General features: G+C 34.9%; 1 protein-coding gene across 1 annotated transcript in view; it reads left to right on the top strand.

Annotated features, from left to right (window-relative positions):
* Positions 1-17,836, top strand: part of PATJ (PATJ crumbs cell polarity complex component) — a 165,981-nt gene that overhangs the window by 70,353 nt on the left and 77,792 nt on the right. The window contains exons 19-27 of the mRNA XM_087960374.1: positions 4,310-4,519; positions 7,463-7,579; positions 8,041-8,409; positions 8,783-8,861; positions 10,068-10,200; positions 10,959-11,030; positions 12,721-12,898; positions 14,038-14,148; positions 14,381-14,449. Coding sequence (XP_087816500.1) covers positions 4,310-4,519; positions 7,463-7,579; positions 8,041-8,409; positions 8,783-8,861; positions 10,068-10,200; positions 10,959-11,030; positions 12,721-12,898; positions 14,038-14,148; positions 14,381-14,449 — 1,338 coding nt within the window. The remainder of the gene's footprint in view (positions 1-4,309; positions 4,520-7,462; positions 7,580-8,040; positions 8,410-8,782; positions 8,862-10,067; positions 10,201-10,958; positions 11,031-12,720; positions 12,899-14,037; positions 14,149-14,380; positions 14,450-17,836) is intronic.

Below are 17,836 nucleotides of genomic sequence, written 5' to 3' on the forward strand. Positions count from 1 at the left end.
AGCTAAGAGTATTTCCTGGGATTTGAAAACAAAGTAGAAGTAGCATCTGTATAACCTATATATTGAGTTTTATTTCTTTCATTCTCTGTAACAAAGGGAGTTTACAAATGACAATTTGTCTAAATAAAATATGAATTGCAGATAATCATAAATGTAGCTATCCTATTGGACCCAGTAAAAAAGATGGTGGTAATGTTTTTGTTATGAATATGCCATAGTTGTAACCTTAGTTTGTGGCTTTTGAGCCACAAAGATGTCCTAATTATGGCTTCCCACATGGTGTAAGGGGAGTGGGAGCAATGTGGCTGATGATGGAGCAGCTGTACTTGATTTGAAGCCAACGACTTGAGTTCTAATCAAGTAGACCATCATACTGTATGTAGTTATATATGGCATCGGCCAAAATTATATAAAAGACCATTTACTCCCGTACATAATTGAATCTTTTGCTGACTCTGCAACAGAAACATCAAGATGTTTCTACTTCTACCTCTACTTTGTTGGTGATGGGACCTATGTTACAGAACAACCTCGTGTTGAGACTGGACTCACATTTTAAAAACTTACAAAAAGGCTTCAAGCATCTCTATTACAGAAGCCTTTTAAGTTAGAGGATATTTGTAATGCTGTTAGTTTTGAATATTTTTAATCGGTGTATTGAATTTTAAATGGAATTTTAGATGATGCGAAACACTTGGCAATCCCAAAATGGAAGAGGAGTCATACATTTTAAAAATAAATTTTATAAATAGATAAGACCCTTTTAATGACCTAAACAGTTTATGAAGAAAGGACTAAGAATTCCCAAAGTCTTTGAACACAAATGTGGTTTCTTGTCCTTTTATTGTTCAATTATCATTTAGCTTTTGGAGTAACTCTTTTACCTTCAGCACAGTTGCCATTCAGCTGTTTTGGGGACAACCGGTTCTTCTCTGCAGCATTAAAGACTGTTTCTGCATTCATTTTCTCCTCTGTGGCTTCTCTTCCTGTATGAGAGCTCCCTCTACTTGAAGATAATTGGTTTTGTCGGAGCTTAGTAGCTGAACATTTAAAATCCTTTGACTATCTTGTATTCATTTATATTAATAATTTTTAGTAGCCTGTATAAAAAGGTTTGCTGGCTAGTGACTGAAATAAAATGACTGAAGTGTAAAAAGAGCAACTTATTAATATTATGCTATATGTTTATGCTTATAAAAGTACCAGAACAATTTTATTGAGTCCTGGATTGCTCACTATAGAAACAGTCACAGTAGTATCTAACAAAAGAGCATAATCCTTTAATTATGGATTTATTTATTTATTTGCACCCATGCTAGATATAGTGACATAAGGAAATTTTCCATTTTCAATAAACTAAATAAAATCCTTATTATTACAGTTACAAACTAGTATTGCAAACAGTGACAGTTAGAACTCTGCAAGGCATTCAAAGGGGTTGGTGTAAATAAAATTCATCTAATCATCCAGAAAAAGAGTGATGAGAGTCATTATTAAACTGTTGTGTGAGTGTCTATAGAAAACAGTATAATAAGACATGGGCCAGTGGTTTGACTGTTCTATCGTTGCAGCCGCATAACCTTTTGGCATAAGAACACTTCTTAAATCTGCCCTCGAAAATTGCTGACGGTAAAATATTAGCACATAGTAGCATAAAAGCTCTGCACTATTTAGGTACAGTTAATCAAAGCACCTAGCTGGGTTGGATATTATTCAGTTGGCTTACTAACTCAGCATATGCTGACTCTGTAAAACCGTTTAGAGGGGGCTGTAAAGCACTGTGGAGCGGTATATAAGTCTAAGTGCTATTGCTATATTCCTTATTCTCTACGTGCAATCTGGGATTCCATATCCAGGATCCTTGATTTGAATGCGGCATATCCTATTCTTCTGCAATCACAAGGAATTTCCTGTCTTTACTTCTGAAAATAAATGGTGGGTTCTGAACAGTCACAAGTAGTCTGATAGCACCATAATAACCTCAATAAAATAGTAACAAGGTCAGTAAAAATATGGACTAAAGAAATAATATTGCAAGATGGAAATTAAATATCTCAGTGAGGGATCTAGAGCTGTGGTGGCGCAGTGGTTAGAGTGCAATACTGCAGGCTACTTCTGCTGCCTGCCAGCTGCCTGCAATTTGGCAGTTCAAATCTCACCAAGCTCAAGGTTGACTCAGCCTTCCATCCTTCCAAGTCAGTAAAATGAGGAGCCAGATTGTTGAGGGCAATATGCTGACTCTGTAAACCACTTAGAGAGGACTGTAAAGCAGTATATAAGCCTAAGTGCTATTGCTATCGCTATTGCTATCTTCTGTGAGATCTCTGTAGAGGCCACTCCATAGATCACATCCGGGCATTTTGTAGGTCATATACTACATCTCTGTCGTAGGCGGTTCTAGTCTGATCTGCAGCATTGGTGGGAGGTAGGGCATCATCCTTGGCAGGGGGCAGGGCATTGGTGGTGGTGGTGGGGCATCATGTGGGGGGGTGAAGTGTGGGCAGTGTGGCGACAGTGGGGAGGCATAGTATTAGCAGCCTTCTACAACAGTCCCAGTTTCTTATGTGGACCTTTGGGAACATTAATTGTCCACCCATGCTACAGATGAACAGCAACATGAAAGGGCATGTGATTTGGATTTTAGGCTTAGAATTAGGGAGTGACTATAGCATCCCTATCTAGGCTGAAGAAATCAGACTTTTCTATATCTCTTTGCTGTCCTCTAGTGATGATCTGGATGTTTGCAACCGTGATACTGTAGCCTTATAGTTCTGCATTTCTCTGGGAATGAAAAAAAATGTCTAGTCCTAGGTCAGTGCTAACAATCTGGAGCTAAACTGGCCCATAATCTGATTCCACTGCTTATAATAGTGGAATCCATGCCCAGCTTCAACCAGCATCTCCTTGGGTGGCTTTGGTCAAAATTGTTTTCAACTCAGGCTAATTTACAGGATTATTTTACTGGGTGAAGTTGGAATGGGAAAAGCACAATTTTCTGAAGGAAAGGTGACATACACATATAATAAAGCAATTGCTTTGCATGTTCCAATTCTCAAGATGGTTCAGATCTCGATCTTAAATAAAAAAAATAACAAGGGAAACAACAGGATTATCAAGACAAACTAGTTATCGTGGGATTATAATAGGACCCAATGAAGATTCTTGGACATTCATTTACATTTGTTGTTGCTTCATATTTACTGGAAGGGATGGCAAGAGGTACACTGAACCAACAAATTTCTGTAGAGCCCTAATGGTAGATTTAGAAGAATGGGTGCAAACTGAATTGGGTTTGGAGATCTCATGAAAGACAACAGAAGAGGAACAAGCTGCCTAAATCTTGAATGTTAAAACCAAATTGAACCTCAGTGACCAGAATTCGAAGCAACGCCCTCCGAGACGGTAGTATAGCCAGTTTTTCTGATGTTAGCAAGCTGAAGAAGGATGACTTACTCACTTTCGTTCCCTGCCACTTGATAATAATTGTCTCTAATGAAAACCATTGGGCTATGAAAATCAACGGGGAGCATATAAGAAGATAAAAGAACATCATCTCTTTATATCCATCCAAATTGCCAGGCCTAGCATCTGTTTTGTTCTTTGCAGTAGAAGGGGTCACTTTGAATAGTTAAGACCTCAGCTGCTTCTGTTCTCTTTAAATAACTGAAATGGGAATAAAGCTCCTTTTATTATTTCAATAAAAGCTTTTAAAGTCTCTTGACCTAAAATCTCTTGTTCTGATGTAAGAGAGGAGTTGTGTGAAATAAGGATAAAGTATGGATTACAGTGCATTCAGAATTGCATGTTTCTATATCATGTAATCACTACTTTGCTTTCTTTGTTTTTCAGCTAGAAAGTGCTCGAAAATCTCAGCATTTACGTGTCAGTGTCCGAAGGAAGATATATAAAAATATATAAAAATTGGAAGACTGCAGTACCCAAAAAGTCTGAGCTAGTTAACTATTACGAGTAATCCTCTAAATACTTGAATGGTTATACTGTGGTCTGATCATCATCATGATATTCTACTGCTACCTTATTAAGCTGTTCACATTCAGTTCAGTTTGGCGTAATCACATTTACCAATTCAAGCACATTTTGGCCGTCTTACGCCAGCCTTTTTCTCCTTCCTTAACATCCTTTATCAATTTGGCTTGGTGCGCTTTTTATATTTTTATAACATTATAGCACCCTCAAGGCAAGGTGGTAGCAGAATATTTTGCAGATGAATGAACAAGTGTAGCTGGGAACTTGAAATGACATTTCTACAAAAGTAGATTTTTCATCTTCTTGTTTGCCTGCTTTTCAGGATCCCTTAGATCCAACAAAGACTGCATTTGTCATCAGTTCCCTTGTGCCATGTGGAGTGGCTGAACGTGGTGGTGCCCTCTTCCCTGGTGACCGCTTAGTCTCTGTAAATGATATGTATTTGCATAATATCGGTCTAGAAGAAGCTGTAGAAGTTCTAAAATCTGTACCACCTGGTGAAGTTCATCTTGGAATCTGCAAACCTTTGGTGGTAAGCAACATTAAATGTATGTTTTATAACTTGCATTTTCCAATTCAGTAATGGTTAACACTTGAGCGAAAGGTCACCAGGATTTTAATGCAAGCAAAATATATTTGCCATAAATTCTTTGAATGATTTATCCTCTTTCTGAGTTTTGCCATGATTGGAGGTCCAGATGTTATATGCTAAAGAAACAGGAACATTTTGTCTTGGAGAAATGACAGCCTCCTTTTTTTTTAATCTCCTTTTTACTTCAAATTTATATCCCAGTGTTTTGCCTTAATGGATTCTTGAAATAGTTTTGTATCACTTAAAACAAAGATATACATTTACAGTTGGATTAAAATAGTGATTTGTAGAACAAAACCAACAACAGCCATTTAATAAAACATCGGAGATCACACTAGAAGCAATTTACATTGTGGAATGATTAAAGAAAAGAGTGAATGCAACTGTTGAGAGGTTTCTTAGTTTGCAGTAATCTATGCTACTGTGGAGAGAGCGATGGCTCAGGGGCTGACAACTCGGGTTTGAGATTCGAGTGCTGTGCAATGGGATGAACACCCATTACTTGCCCCAGGTCCTGCCCACCTAGCAGTTTGAAAACATGCAAATGTGACTAGATAAATAGGTACCACTTCAGTGGGAAGGTAACAGCATTCCGTGCATCTCGGCATATAGTCATGCTGGCCACATGACCATGGAAAGGATGTTCAGGCAACACTGGCTCCCTTGGTTAAGAAAGAGAGATGAGCTCTGACTCCTAGACTCAGACACAATTGGGAAAACTTCTACCTTTACCTTTATGCTACTGTGATTTAAATAAAATTAAAATTCATATATGTGTACAATATTAAGTGTATTCATTACACACATGTATATGTGTTCAATATTAAGGGTATTCTTTGCACATGAAAAAACAAAATTCGAGCATACAGATGCATGGTAAATCTATCCAAAATCTACAGTTTGGTAATAGTTTTACAAGCACCATCCAATGCTACAAAAAATGTGCAAGTTCTTTAGAACTTTTCATTAGCCTAGATGTATCAAAATCATTTGTCTATTGTTCAGAATTTTTAAAGAGTTTCAAGGAGGAACATACAGACTGAATACATTGGCCACTAGATGCAATATACCTTTCAGGTTCTATGTAGCATTCTAATTAATAAAAGGTACAATTTTATCTACCATTCATTCTAAGACAAAGAGCAAACTCTTCAGTTAACCATACGCTAAGACCGTAGGATCTGGAAAAAAGCAGTAATAAAAAGAAATATGATAGTCTTTACCTTGGCAAAGCAAGATATTAAGTCAACTGCTTCTGGCTACCTAAATCAAATCAAGTTTTTACTACAGGCTTACAGTCAGAAAAATTACCTAAAACGTATAGAGCAGGGCCATTTTTATTGTCCTGTAAGTATTAGGCAATTAATGATTTTTTGATATAGTTGTAAAAGAAAACACACATTTGTTTATATACATGCTTACAAACTAAATATAATAATCAGAGTATGATTGGCTATAGAATGGCCTGTACTTTGAGGAGTCCAAACAACCCAGCAGCCCCAGAATAAAAACAGCACACAATATAAAGACTGCAACAACCACTACATAGGAGAAACAGGTAGAAGACTAGCAGAACACAATGAAATCTCTTTAATTTCACAACGTATGGACAGACTTAACCATAATTTCAACTCGGAAACTGACTACCCTAGTCCAAAAACTCCAGAGAGCTCCTAGCAGCCTAGCACTGTGACTAATTGGCCATCAATAGACACAGACATAAACAACAACTGCATATTGTGCGAAAGAGATAAACAACAAGCCAAAAAGGGAATAAAAAGACCAAACACCTACCCACCATCAATCAACACCCAGATGAGATAGATTAACACCAAGATTAACATCAGACCAACAATCAAGAAGTAAACAATATGCCAATCAAGAAACTGCCATCAAGCTAACAGTAAACTCCAAGACCCCTTCCACCAATGCTGACTGGGCATCCATTAGCATATAACATGAGAGCTAACCATACTCCTTACTAGCTGATTATGTTATCTAGTTTGGTTAATAAAATGTCTGCAAGAAAACAAATAAGCTCAGAGAGCACCAAGGACCAACCCTGAGCTACAAATATTCTCCTTTATTGGATTCTACTTTATTTATTAAATTCATTTGCCAATCATTTATAGGCATACAGTGCCACAATTTATCATAATCGTAATTGAGTGGAAACTTCATTTGATACATAAAAATGCAAATATTATGCAACTTTTAAAGTGTAAGGCTGTTTAAACTATGTTGTTCTTTCATGGGTCCATAGTGGTTTCTATTTAATTATCACAACTTAGCTGTGGAGTTTTTATAGCCTCAGATATTCTTAGGTAATTCACTAGTCCCAAAACCTTAAAACATTTAATTAAAAAGTTAAAACTCTGCTAAAATATGCTACTTGAGCCAGTGGAAAGTGTAGATAATGATGAGCTAGGAAACTGCCCTGCTGTTTTTGTTAACTTTATTAATATAGGAATTTGGGGGCAGAAGTAATTTAAAGGAGACAAAATAAATTAATGTACCATAAGGATTTGGGTATAATTTTTTACTGCCCATATGTTTGGCTTATTTAGAATCTAACAGTTCTTTTCACATTTCCTCCGTATTTCTTGTATTATATATTTCTTCTTAGGACTGACTACAGGTAATCCTCGACTTACGACCACAATTGATCCCCAAATTTCTGTTCTTAAGTGAGTTTTGCCCCATTTTATAGCCTTTCTTGCCACAGTGAAGTGAATCACTGCAGTTGATAAGTTAATAGCCCAGTTGTTAAGTGAATCTGGCTTCCCCATTGACTTTGTCCACAAGTTGCTTTCTTGGTTTGTCTTCTCTTTTTTAAAAGTTAGGGTTTGATATTTTCCTGAACAGTGACTTTCTTTTTTTAAGGGAGAAAATAAACATAATGGGACTTCTTCTGTGAAACCCGAGAGACTTAACAGAAGTTCAGTATCTCAGGAATCAGTCAATAATATTGAGTCATCAATCCTTCTTGCAGCTCCAAAGGTTTTCTATTGATTTATATTTCTGTTACGATAACATTTGTCCTATGTAAAGACTTTTTCAGAATGAAAGTTGAATTGAGATATATTAAATGTTTGTTTGAATTAGTTGTGGTCTTTCCTAAGATGTACCACTCTGTAAATCTAGATGGGAAGAATGTTTCTACAGGTGTTTCTTCCAGGGGTGGACAGGTTTGTTTGTCTTGGCAAAAGTTGGCAACTTGAAAATTCATTAGTAGAATAATGCCAGTAGGTAGTCTCATTTTTTAAAGTGTGTAATTATGTTTATAAATTAATGTTTTTTTTAAAAAAAAAAATAAGGAAATGTTTTTGAGATCTGGCACCTTCTTGGGGCAGAATTTGTCTGTCTACCTATCTGCCTGCCTCTATCTATCTATCTGTCTATCTATCTATCTATCTATCTATCTATCTACTATTAATTGCTCTGGTTTGATGTTTGTGTAGGACTTCAGAAATGAATCTGAAGAAGAACTTGTTGATGAGCCCATCTTGGGAGAGCTTGTTGATGAGCCAAACTTGGATTTGGGGAGACAGTTTCAACTTATGCAGAGCAAAACAGATGTTGATCAGGAATCCTGGGAAATGCATGAGATTTTGAACCCTATGGAAGAATATTTTGGTGAAGAACGAGAGATGTTAGTGGACGAAGTGTATGATGTGGATCAAGATTACAGAAGAGGTCCGTCAATAAATATGAGGGAAATATCTTCATCTCCTGTGGTGGACATTGCAACTGAAGGACATTGGGTTGAAGAATTAGACAGTACTAAAATGGTAGAACTGAATCCTACAAACGATCTTAATACTGAAGAGGTATTTACTGATATATACTGTAAAAAAGATATATGTATATATGTATGTATGTATGTATGTATGTATGTATGTAAAGAATAAATGGTATTGTGATGTCATAAATTCAGTGCAATCATTAGTATTCTCTTAATTATAATGCTTTAAAATTCAGTACCTAAATAGTCTGAGGATCATTAATGATATTCAGGTGCTTTCTCTAGATACCATTAGCATAATACTTAAAGAATCCATAACAGATTTTGGAAAGCAGGGTTTAATGAATGATATGTCAGCTTTTAAAACCCAGCTTCTGTTAAACTCATCTTTGTTTCTGGTAGCATGGGGCTAAGTTAATGACTTTCAATTCTGAATTGCCTTTATTTTTCTATTGAAGAATGAAGAAAAGAGTACTAATAATTCACTATTCCATGGTGTTTCAGTGGAGTGCAGCCAAGAAAATCCTATGTTGGATGGTAAGTAAGATGAACAAGTATTCAGAATAAATAAATATATTTCTGAGCCAAAATTATCTATGAAACATCAAGACTTAGTGGGAGTTTAGTCTAAATATGGCTCTCAAAAGATATCTAAAACAGGTATCAAAAAAGGGATAAATCTGGGTCTCAAAAGATACCTAAAACATTTCAGAATTTGGGTATAATAGATGTATAAGGATATGTCATTGTGGATAAAACCTGCATAAGTCCCAATTGACAATCTATTACATGGCCAGAGACAGCTTACTTCCAAATTATAGTTACCTATAAAACAGATGTGATTGAAGTTGTTCTATGAAGTTTTAAAGATCTTATATGTCTAATGCCAACACCTTTAAACTGTGGAGAACAGACTGTCTTCCAATGACGTCTGCACTGCTTGTAGCATCTAGAACAGTCTCAAGAACAGATTGACCACTAAAAGGTATATCGTACCAGTGTATGAAAATATAGATATTCACATATCTATATATCTATATCCATATTGACATCTATATTAGATAACCTATCTTAGAACAAGTTATGCAGAAAAAAAAGATTCCCAAATATTACAACTGTTCAAGAAGGACTGGGGGCTAGAAGTACTATCCAATCCAATTCCCTTCATTTTAGAACAAGAAAATATTTGACCACAATGGTTCTGTTTATTAATTTTTAGCTTCAGTTTACCACCATTTAAACATTTATGATGCCAGTTGTTTAGCATACATTTCTGAAGTTAGATTGCGTGTGCAGTTCTCATTCTGTACACATTATCAAATCAATTATTTTAAGAATATTGAATTATTGGTATAATGAAAGAAGTTCTAGAATTTGAAGGTTTTCTGCCTATCTCTTTGTGCTTTCTCTTGGAAAGTCTGTAGGGGAGATGTACCTTGAATTTAACTGCAGACAATTGCTGTTCTTATTACAATGGATGACTTGATTTTCTATGACGGAACAATAAAGGAAAGCTAGTCAAGTGAACACTGTTCTCTTTCAAACCACTTAATTGAATGTGCAAAAGCAGGCTGTATGTCTAGTCCCATTCTCTTCTCATTTCAATCACTCACAAATGCCTAAAAAGAGCTTATTATCATTGAGAAACAAATAGTCCTGTTAGAAAAGGTTGTCTATGATTACACTTAGTATTAAATAAGTGCATCTGAGAGCAGACAATAATAACAAATTTCTTCTTCTAAGGTATTGCAAACCAAGGTGACCCTAAAGAAGATCTATGCAGTGATGTCGATCATGAGAAATACAACATGAAAAATGAAGATATTGATCCTTCCAGCTTCCAAGATTCTGCGCTATGTAGAATAGTGCTGTCTAAGTATGAAGTGATGCTTACCTAAAAATATGTTGGTAAATTTGACTTACTGAAATCAGAGGAAGAACTTATTATGAGAAATCAGCAATGAGTTGTCAGTAATTAGAGTTTTAATATTCAACTCACTAAGTAGCTATTGGAGGCAAAGATAGGTATATTTATCTATTAGGGTCAAAGGTGTTACAAGATAAAGTAAGGTCTGTCAAGTTAAGCCCAAATCAGTGTTGCTATCTTGACCAAAATATGAAAGTGGTTTACCATTATTTTTACCAGGATATATTTTTTTAACTTGTAAGTCTATAGCCTTGGGATGTTCTATTGGTTTCTCATCTAAATACCAATTGGCTTTTTTAATAACATTTTTTAACATCATGCAACATTGGCTAGATCAGCGTTTCTGAACATTAGCAACTTTAGGACATGTGAGCTTCATCTCCCAGAATTCCCCAGCCTGCATGAGAACCCTCTTTTCTTCTACTTCTTATAGCTAATGATGGTAGTGATGATCACGATGATACAATCTTGTCTTGCTACACACTGAAACATATCAACTTCACTTAAACTTCCTTTCTGTAGAGATAGATTGTATACTTAATTAAGAGGACATTGCGGAGTATTTGTCTTTAATAAAGAGTTGGAAATGGTCCATTTTCTTTAATGTTTATAGAAAGGCGGAGAAGCTTGAGGATTCTAGGGAATGTGCAAATTTGTTAATGGGATGCATGTATATAAACGTTGCATATTGTATCTATTTTCTTTAGTGAATTGCCTGAAAGAGAAGAAGGAGAAGGAGAAGAAACTCCAATTTTCAGTCACTGGGGACCCCCCCAAATGTATGTTGATAAATATTTCAGTATTTATTTTGCCTTAATAATAATTTGGGGCATTGATCATTAAGTATGGGAGAAGAGAAGTCGAGGCACTTTGCTTAATTATTGGGTATTTTATACCATCTGGGAAGAGTAGTGTGACAATAGTTCCTTGTAGTATACTAAAGGCAGAATTAATATTTATCAGGTGTTCTGCCGAATGACCTTATATCAGTTCCATTGATTTTTACATAATTTCTTGTAAGGCTGTGTGCAAAATGGAAAATGTTTTTATTTCAACTTTTGAAACACTCATACAGTATTTGGGATTGGGAAATTTGGAATATTTTAGTTGTTTCCGGTCTCAGCAAAAACAAAATCTGGACGGTTCTTACAGGGTGAATAGGACAAAGTTGATTTAGCTCACCCATTTTTTCCTTCCTTTATACAATATGGATACTGGTGCACCTCCTGATTTTCCCAGTAGCTTCCTTTCTTTACTTATTTGGAGTCAAGCAAATAGGTAGCAGCTAAAGGGAGGTAGGAAGAGGGAGATACTAATAGAGAATGGTTGGATGTGCCATGCTTGAACCCAAGAACAATGGAAGGGACAGCTGTGCAGCCAGGCAGTCCATCCCTGATTTTCCCAGCATCTTCTTCTCTCTCTCTTCCTTGATTTTATGTCCAGCATATGTACCTGGCCCACTGACCTCCAAACTTTCCTGAGCTACCCAGTCTCCATACCTTTTTTATATTCTTCTCCCCCAAAACACATCTGCCTGAATCATGGGCATGCCTAAATATTTATGTTTCTCTGTGGACATATTTGGATTATTGCAAACTAGTTATTCTATGTATGAAAACTTCTACTATTGCCTGACTTTGATGCAATGAATTATACAGTTTATGTTGTAGCATATGTATTCTATTAGCTGACTTGCATGATATGCATTGATTCTTATTAGTAGCTCTTTCAATTCAGAAAAGTATATGTCTTAAAAAAAGAAGTGCTTAAATTTGAGTACTTTCTAGTAAAGTCCAAGATCTGTAGCAGTTGCTGTAAAAATGTTAGTAAAGTTGAAGTTATTTCTTCACAAACAGCTTGTAGAATGCTTATTTCCTTTTATTTTATTATCACATTAAATCTTATAAACAAATATAATATAATATGATTTGAAACTGAAAAGGAATAATTAAGGAAGCTAACTGCATTATCCAGTCATTGTAATGTGATTTTTCTGACTGTACATAGAATTGATACATTCATATAACACAGATAATAAGCATCACTCTTTTTCACAACAGTACAGTTCTTGAAATTCACGTATGAAGATGGCATGTTTCATTTTAAAAGGGATAGATTACATGGGGCTGGGTGACATTTGGTGTTCCATGACTGTATTTATTAGTGTATTGAAAGGCATGGACGAGAGTGAAGGAAATTAACATTAAAAGCAGGCATAGAGATCAGATGTTATGACTTATTTTTATTTTTCTAAAACTTTAAAAGAAATTGGATTTCAAAATGGAATTAATTCAGGGAAGACAGAAATGAAGGGCCCAGGTATCATGCAATCTGCAGCAGTGGTCCGCTCACATTGCGGTCTACCTTACAACAAACCAGAAGCGCATTGGGTTTCTATAAGGTCACAGATTTTAGCAAAAACCGTGAAGCTCCAATGTCTTGTATTCAGAGCTTTCTTTCTCCATACAGAATTGAAATTTTCCGGGAGCCCCATGTTCCTCTTGGCATCAGTATTGTTGGTGGGCATACAGTTATAAAACGCCTGAAGAATGGAGAAGAGCTTAAAGGAATATTTATCAAGCAGGTTTTAGAAGACAGCCCAGCTGGAAGAGCAAAGGCTCTCAAAACAGGAGATAAAATACTTGAAGTAAGTTCAGAGTTCTTTAAAACAGGGGTCCCAACCACGGCCGGGGGCGGTGTGAACAGTCCACCGGGGGAGGGGGGGCGCTGTTTTTTGAAGAGAGCTTCCAGGTTCGGCAGAAAGGCGGGGCTTTCTTTCATCAAAACAAGAGGGGACCCAGCTGCGCGTCGGGGCGATAAAAAGGTGGGGAACCGGGCGCAAAGGTTGGGGATGGGCTTTAAAAGACTGTAGTTGTCTGCATCTGCCTGCTTGAACAGGCTTAATTTTTACAGAGGTTATATTGACTACAAATTATAGATGTAGTAATTAGTAAATATTTGCAGCCTAACTTTAGCTCTTTATCTTATGTGTGAATACAAAATAATGATCATGTAAGATGTAATTGTGCCATTTGAATTTACTGTTCTTTTTATTTTTATTTTTTGAGTGGTCTGGTCCTTATACTGTACAGAGAACTGCAGATGCCACTTATCTACATGAGAAGAGATTAATACCTTCTACTAGAAGCACATGCATAAATAAAGAATTTTTATTTTTGACTTATTGATGACGAGACTAGAAATTCATGGGGAATTTCTCTTGGGGGATCTTGTAATGGAAGGGTTCCTGAAAAGAAGTTTATTTCCCATCAGTTATCAGGATTTCTCTGTGGAGTGGTGCAGTCAAGAGGACAGTATCTTAAAGCCAAAACAGTCAGAGAATAACAGGAAATGTTACTGCTGTCAAAACTTACGCAACATTAGGAAACCAAATATGCATGAACATAAAGCAAAACGATCAGCTTGAAATATAAGTTTATTAAGTTCACTAAGGAAAATTGATTCAATGTACTTCCACAGCTTCATGAGTTGAATGAACAAACCCAATGTTATTTTTAAAATGTCCAAGAATTCAATGTTTTTATAACTGTTTAATTTTTTTTATTGATCAAATTGAAGTGTTGCTTCAATTGTATCTAGACAGTAGTCTTTGCTATTGATTAGATGTTATGTTGATGTTGTGAGTAATTGTATACAGTAGATAGCACTATATCTATTATATTAGTAAACCCTTTTGGGGTTTTTATTCAGGTTTTTCAGCTGAGAGATCTTTTTCCAGGACTTGGAACAGAAGAAGTAAATCTAAATGAGCTCATTTCTCTGCAGGTATCTGGAACAGACCTACAAAATGCTACTCATGAAGAAGCCGTGGAAGCTATTAAAAATGCAGGCAACCCCATTGTTTTTGTGGTGCAAAGTCTGTCAACTCTTCCAAGGGTAAGTTATCTACACTTATTTATTTTCTAAAATTTAATTTAGATGGAGAATGGATTTCAACTTGTGGGAGAGGAAAAAAAAATGAAGGGAATCAGTTTGTATCTAGACAACTCTATTTCTTAGAAATAGTTTTTTGTTGGCTTTCTTTTCATTTTTCTCTTTCTCTTCATTTTGATTCATTCACAAAAAAAAATTCTGTTCGGATACATTCATTCATATTTGCTTTTTGTAGATAGTTTCAGTAATAAACCCCAAGAAAAAGAAAGATGACAAAGATCAGGACACAGAAGAAACTGAAAAGGTAAGTGCAGTCTCTCGCTTTCCAAAACCAGATTCATACAATAAGTTATCATTTTAAAACAATCCAAGATGGTTTTAAATGGAAGAAGGCAAATAATATTTGAACTTACATAGTAGACTTTCTGACGTGTTTTAAAAAGATAAATAAAATTTGCTTCTAATTGCCCTTAATCTTTATATGTAAACAATTGAATAACATTAGAAGCAATAACAACTGTAATAAAGAGGAAATAGATCACCTGTGAGTGAACTAAAAATAATAAAGAATTATAAAGCCAACAGGTATCTGTTTAGAAGTAAGTGCCAATTAGTTCATTGGAGCTTGTTTCCTTGTTAAGTAGGTTAGAATGAAACAAACCTCTTTGTAAAGGATTTTCCAGAAATAGTCCACATCTAAAATAGATATAATCTAAATGTTCTAGAGTGGTCCAATCTGGAAATGGGACCATTCTAAACTTTCCTAATCATTCACATAAGGAAAGTAAAAACATATTGGTTTTGTAATAAAGTTTTTATTAAGAATTTTAATTACAATAGTAAAAACTAATATAAACTATACTTAGAGAAAGCTGAATGAAAAGAAAAAATAGATAGCAATATGAGGAAAAAAGAAAATATAAAAACAGAATATATATATATATATATATATATATATATATATATATATATATATATATATATATATATATATATATATATATATATATGGATCTGTATCGTTTGTTGACCCATCTCTCATATTTTCTCACGTGATTGTAGTTGTTCTTTTAAAGGTTGCTCAAATACAGAAAATATCCACCATCCTAAGAAACCCCAAAGACAAATCAGTTGCCATCACTGATGGTGGATATTTTTCTGATATTTGAGGCAGCCTATTGCTGCTTCAAATTCAAATCTGAAACCACTGTAAAAGCCTGACTCACAGATGAACACTATACAGAAGCCTGATGATGGCAGATGAGATTCTGCCGAAACGTCCCTAGATACTTCCAACTACTATGGGAGAAAAATAACCAATCCATACAAATACCCGAGAACCCAACATGAAAACTTAAGAAAACATATATATATATATATATATATATATATATATATATATATATATATATATATATATATATATATATATATATATATATATATATATATTTGTTTTCTTAAGTTTTGCTGGTACTGCTTACATGTATGGTGTCGACGGCTTGGGTATTTTCCCACGTCATTGTAGTTCTATATATATGCAGGTCTTGGCGTGTTCGGGTCTATACACACACAGACACACACACACACACACAGACACACAGACACACACACACACACACAGACACACACACAGACACACACAGAAACAGACACACACACACACACACACACACACACACACATATATATATATATATATATATAAATATATATATATATATATATATATATATAAATATAAATATATAAAATGTGATTTCCAACTTTTATCACAATAATAAACAAATTTAATAATTCTTCATTCTCCTTTAAGGTTAAACAGATATCTCTTCCTCCATATCCTGTCCATTATCTGTAAGCAAAACTATAAAACATCTACTTTTCAATCCTTATGTCAGCAAAAATCAGGTGTGAAAGACCAGATCTACACATGAACATTTAATTAAACTGATTTATTGCTAATAAAATCCTGTGCATAGGAATCTTCTCAACTAATTGTTGACACGTGCTTAGAGTTAGATAAGGGTCAATGGCATTCAAGGGGAGTGGGACTTAGTTATCTTATGGCTACTTAAAGATTCTAAGGGATTTATTCTGCTAGCTCTTCTACAAAAAAAGTCCATGAAAAGTTGCTAGAACAATAAATAAATACCATTTTAATTTTGATCAAATAAATCAATTTTATATTTTTCCTTTTACTTGTACAAATCTTAAATCTTTGATTCAATCAAATATTATCACATGAATTTATTTCTCTTCCATTCTTTTTTATCCCTTTGCACAGGCCTCTTTTGTAGATCCAAAAGGAAGAACATTGCAAGTCATTCTCTTGGTATATCATTTATATTTCCATTTTAATTTTAAAAACTTCAGCCAGTTCCTTTCGTATATCTAGTAAATTGTCCTTATCCAAATCATTCTCTTCATCTGTATTTGTAGTTGCAGATTCTGTACTTTAGCTTATCAGATAGAATTTATTATCCATATTTCAATCCTTCATTAATATCTTTTAAACACAACCTATCCATAGAAACAGACACCTTTAGTGATAGTGCTGATATTAAAGTTACTAACTTCTAGCTCCATTCTTCAAAAATCTCTTTTAATATTTATGGTATTATAACATTTTTGTCATTTTGAAAGTCTTAGTATTAACCGAACCAGATATGCTTTTTTTTCCTACCACTTAAAATATTTAGTCGCCTCTAGTGTCCAGTTTCTAAAATCATCACTTATCTTTGGTCATGACTTGCAACAAGCAGAACAGCAAGAAGTCCTTCAAGAAGTTATTTTTATAGTTAATTCCAAAATCTTATAGTAAAAGTCAATATTCCAAATTTATCTTGATCTTTAATTGTTGGGGGGCAATATGTTGACTCTTCAAACCACTTAGAGAGGACTGTAAAGCACTATAAAGTGGTATATAAGTCTAAGTGCTAATGCTGTTTAATCTATTTGTACCTTTCTTAGATCAAAATCTGATTTAGCTTTTACTGCTTGTTTCATATTCCTTAAGTTCTTAGGCTTGTAATTAGTATTCAACTCTTGTTCAGAGTTGAAGATAAACTCACTCAATTAAGACTTCAAATCTGTCGTTATGAAGAACTCTAACATCTTCAAAATAGTTAATAGGCAATTTCTGGAAGTGATTAAAAAGTAAAGTTTGCAAACTTAGTGTCCTTTAAAAGGCTCCACTGAGGTCTTGAGCAAAATGGCTGATCTCACCATCTCCCAGCAGTCAAACTCATGGAAAACTGATGTCCTATGTCTCTTTGCAAGAAGCAGCCATCCAGGGCACATATGGGTGATCTTCTGTCTTCTTATCCAGAGAAGTTGCCAGGAACCAGTCTACTCACAAGTTCCTTGATTTTTGCCACCGTCATTGGCTCTGCTTTTGCAGAGCAATCCATCAATTCACCATTCTTCCCACCAAAAGTAAAAACAAATTGTGAGGTGACATGATTGTTGATTGATTGTTGATAGGCAATCACTTTTCTTCAACTGATTGATAGAATTGATTGATTGATGATATATAATCACTTTTCTTCAACAAGGCTATGAGGATGTCTCTTGACTCTCCATAAGAAAATTAACGTAGGCTAGGATGAACTTTTAGAGCTCTTGGTTTTCCTTAAAAAATATGGAAATTATTACTTTCATGGTATGTGAAATGAACAGTGCTTGCTGT

This window comes from Notechis scutatus, chromosome 3 (genome assembly GCF_049901735.1).
Source record: "Notechis scutatus isolate UNSWTSFEM ecotype Mainland chromosome 3, rNotScu1.2, whole genome shotgun sequence".
NCBI lineage: Eukaryota > Metazoa > Chordata > Lepidosauria > Squamata > Elapidae > Notechis > Notechis scutatus.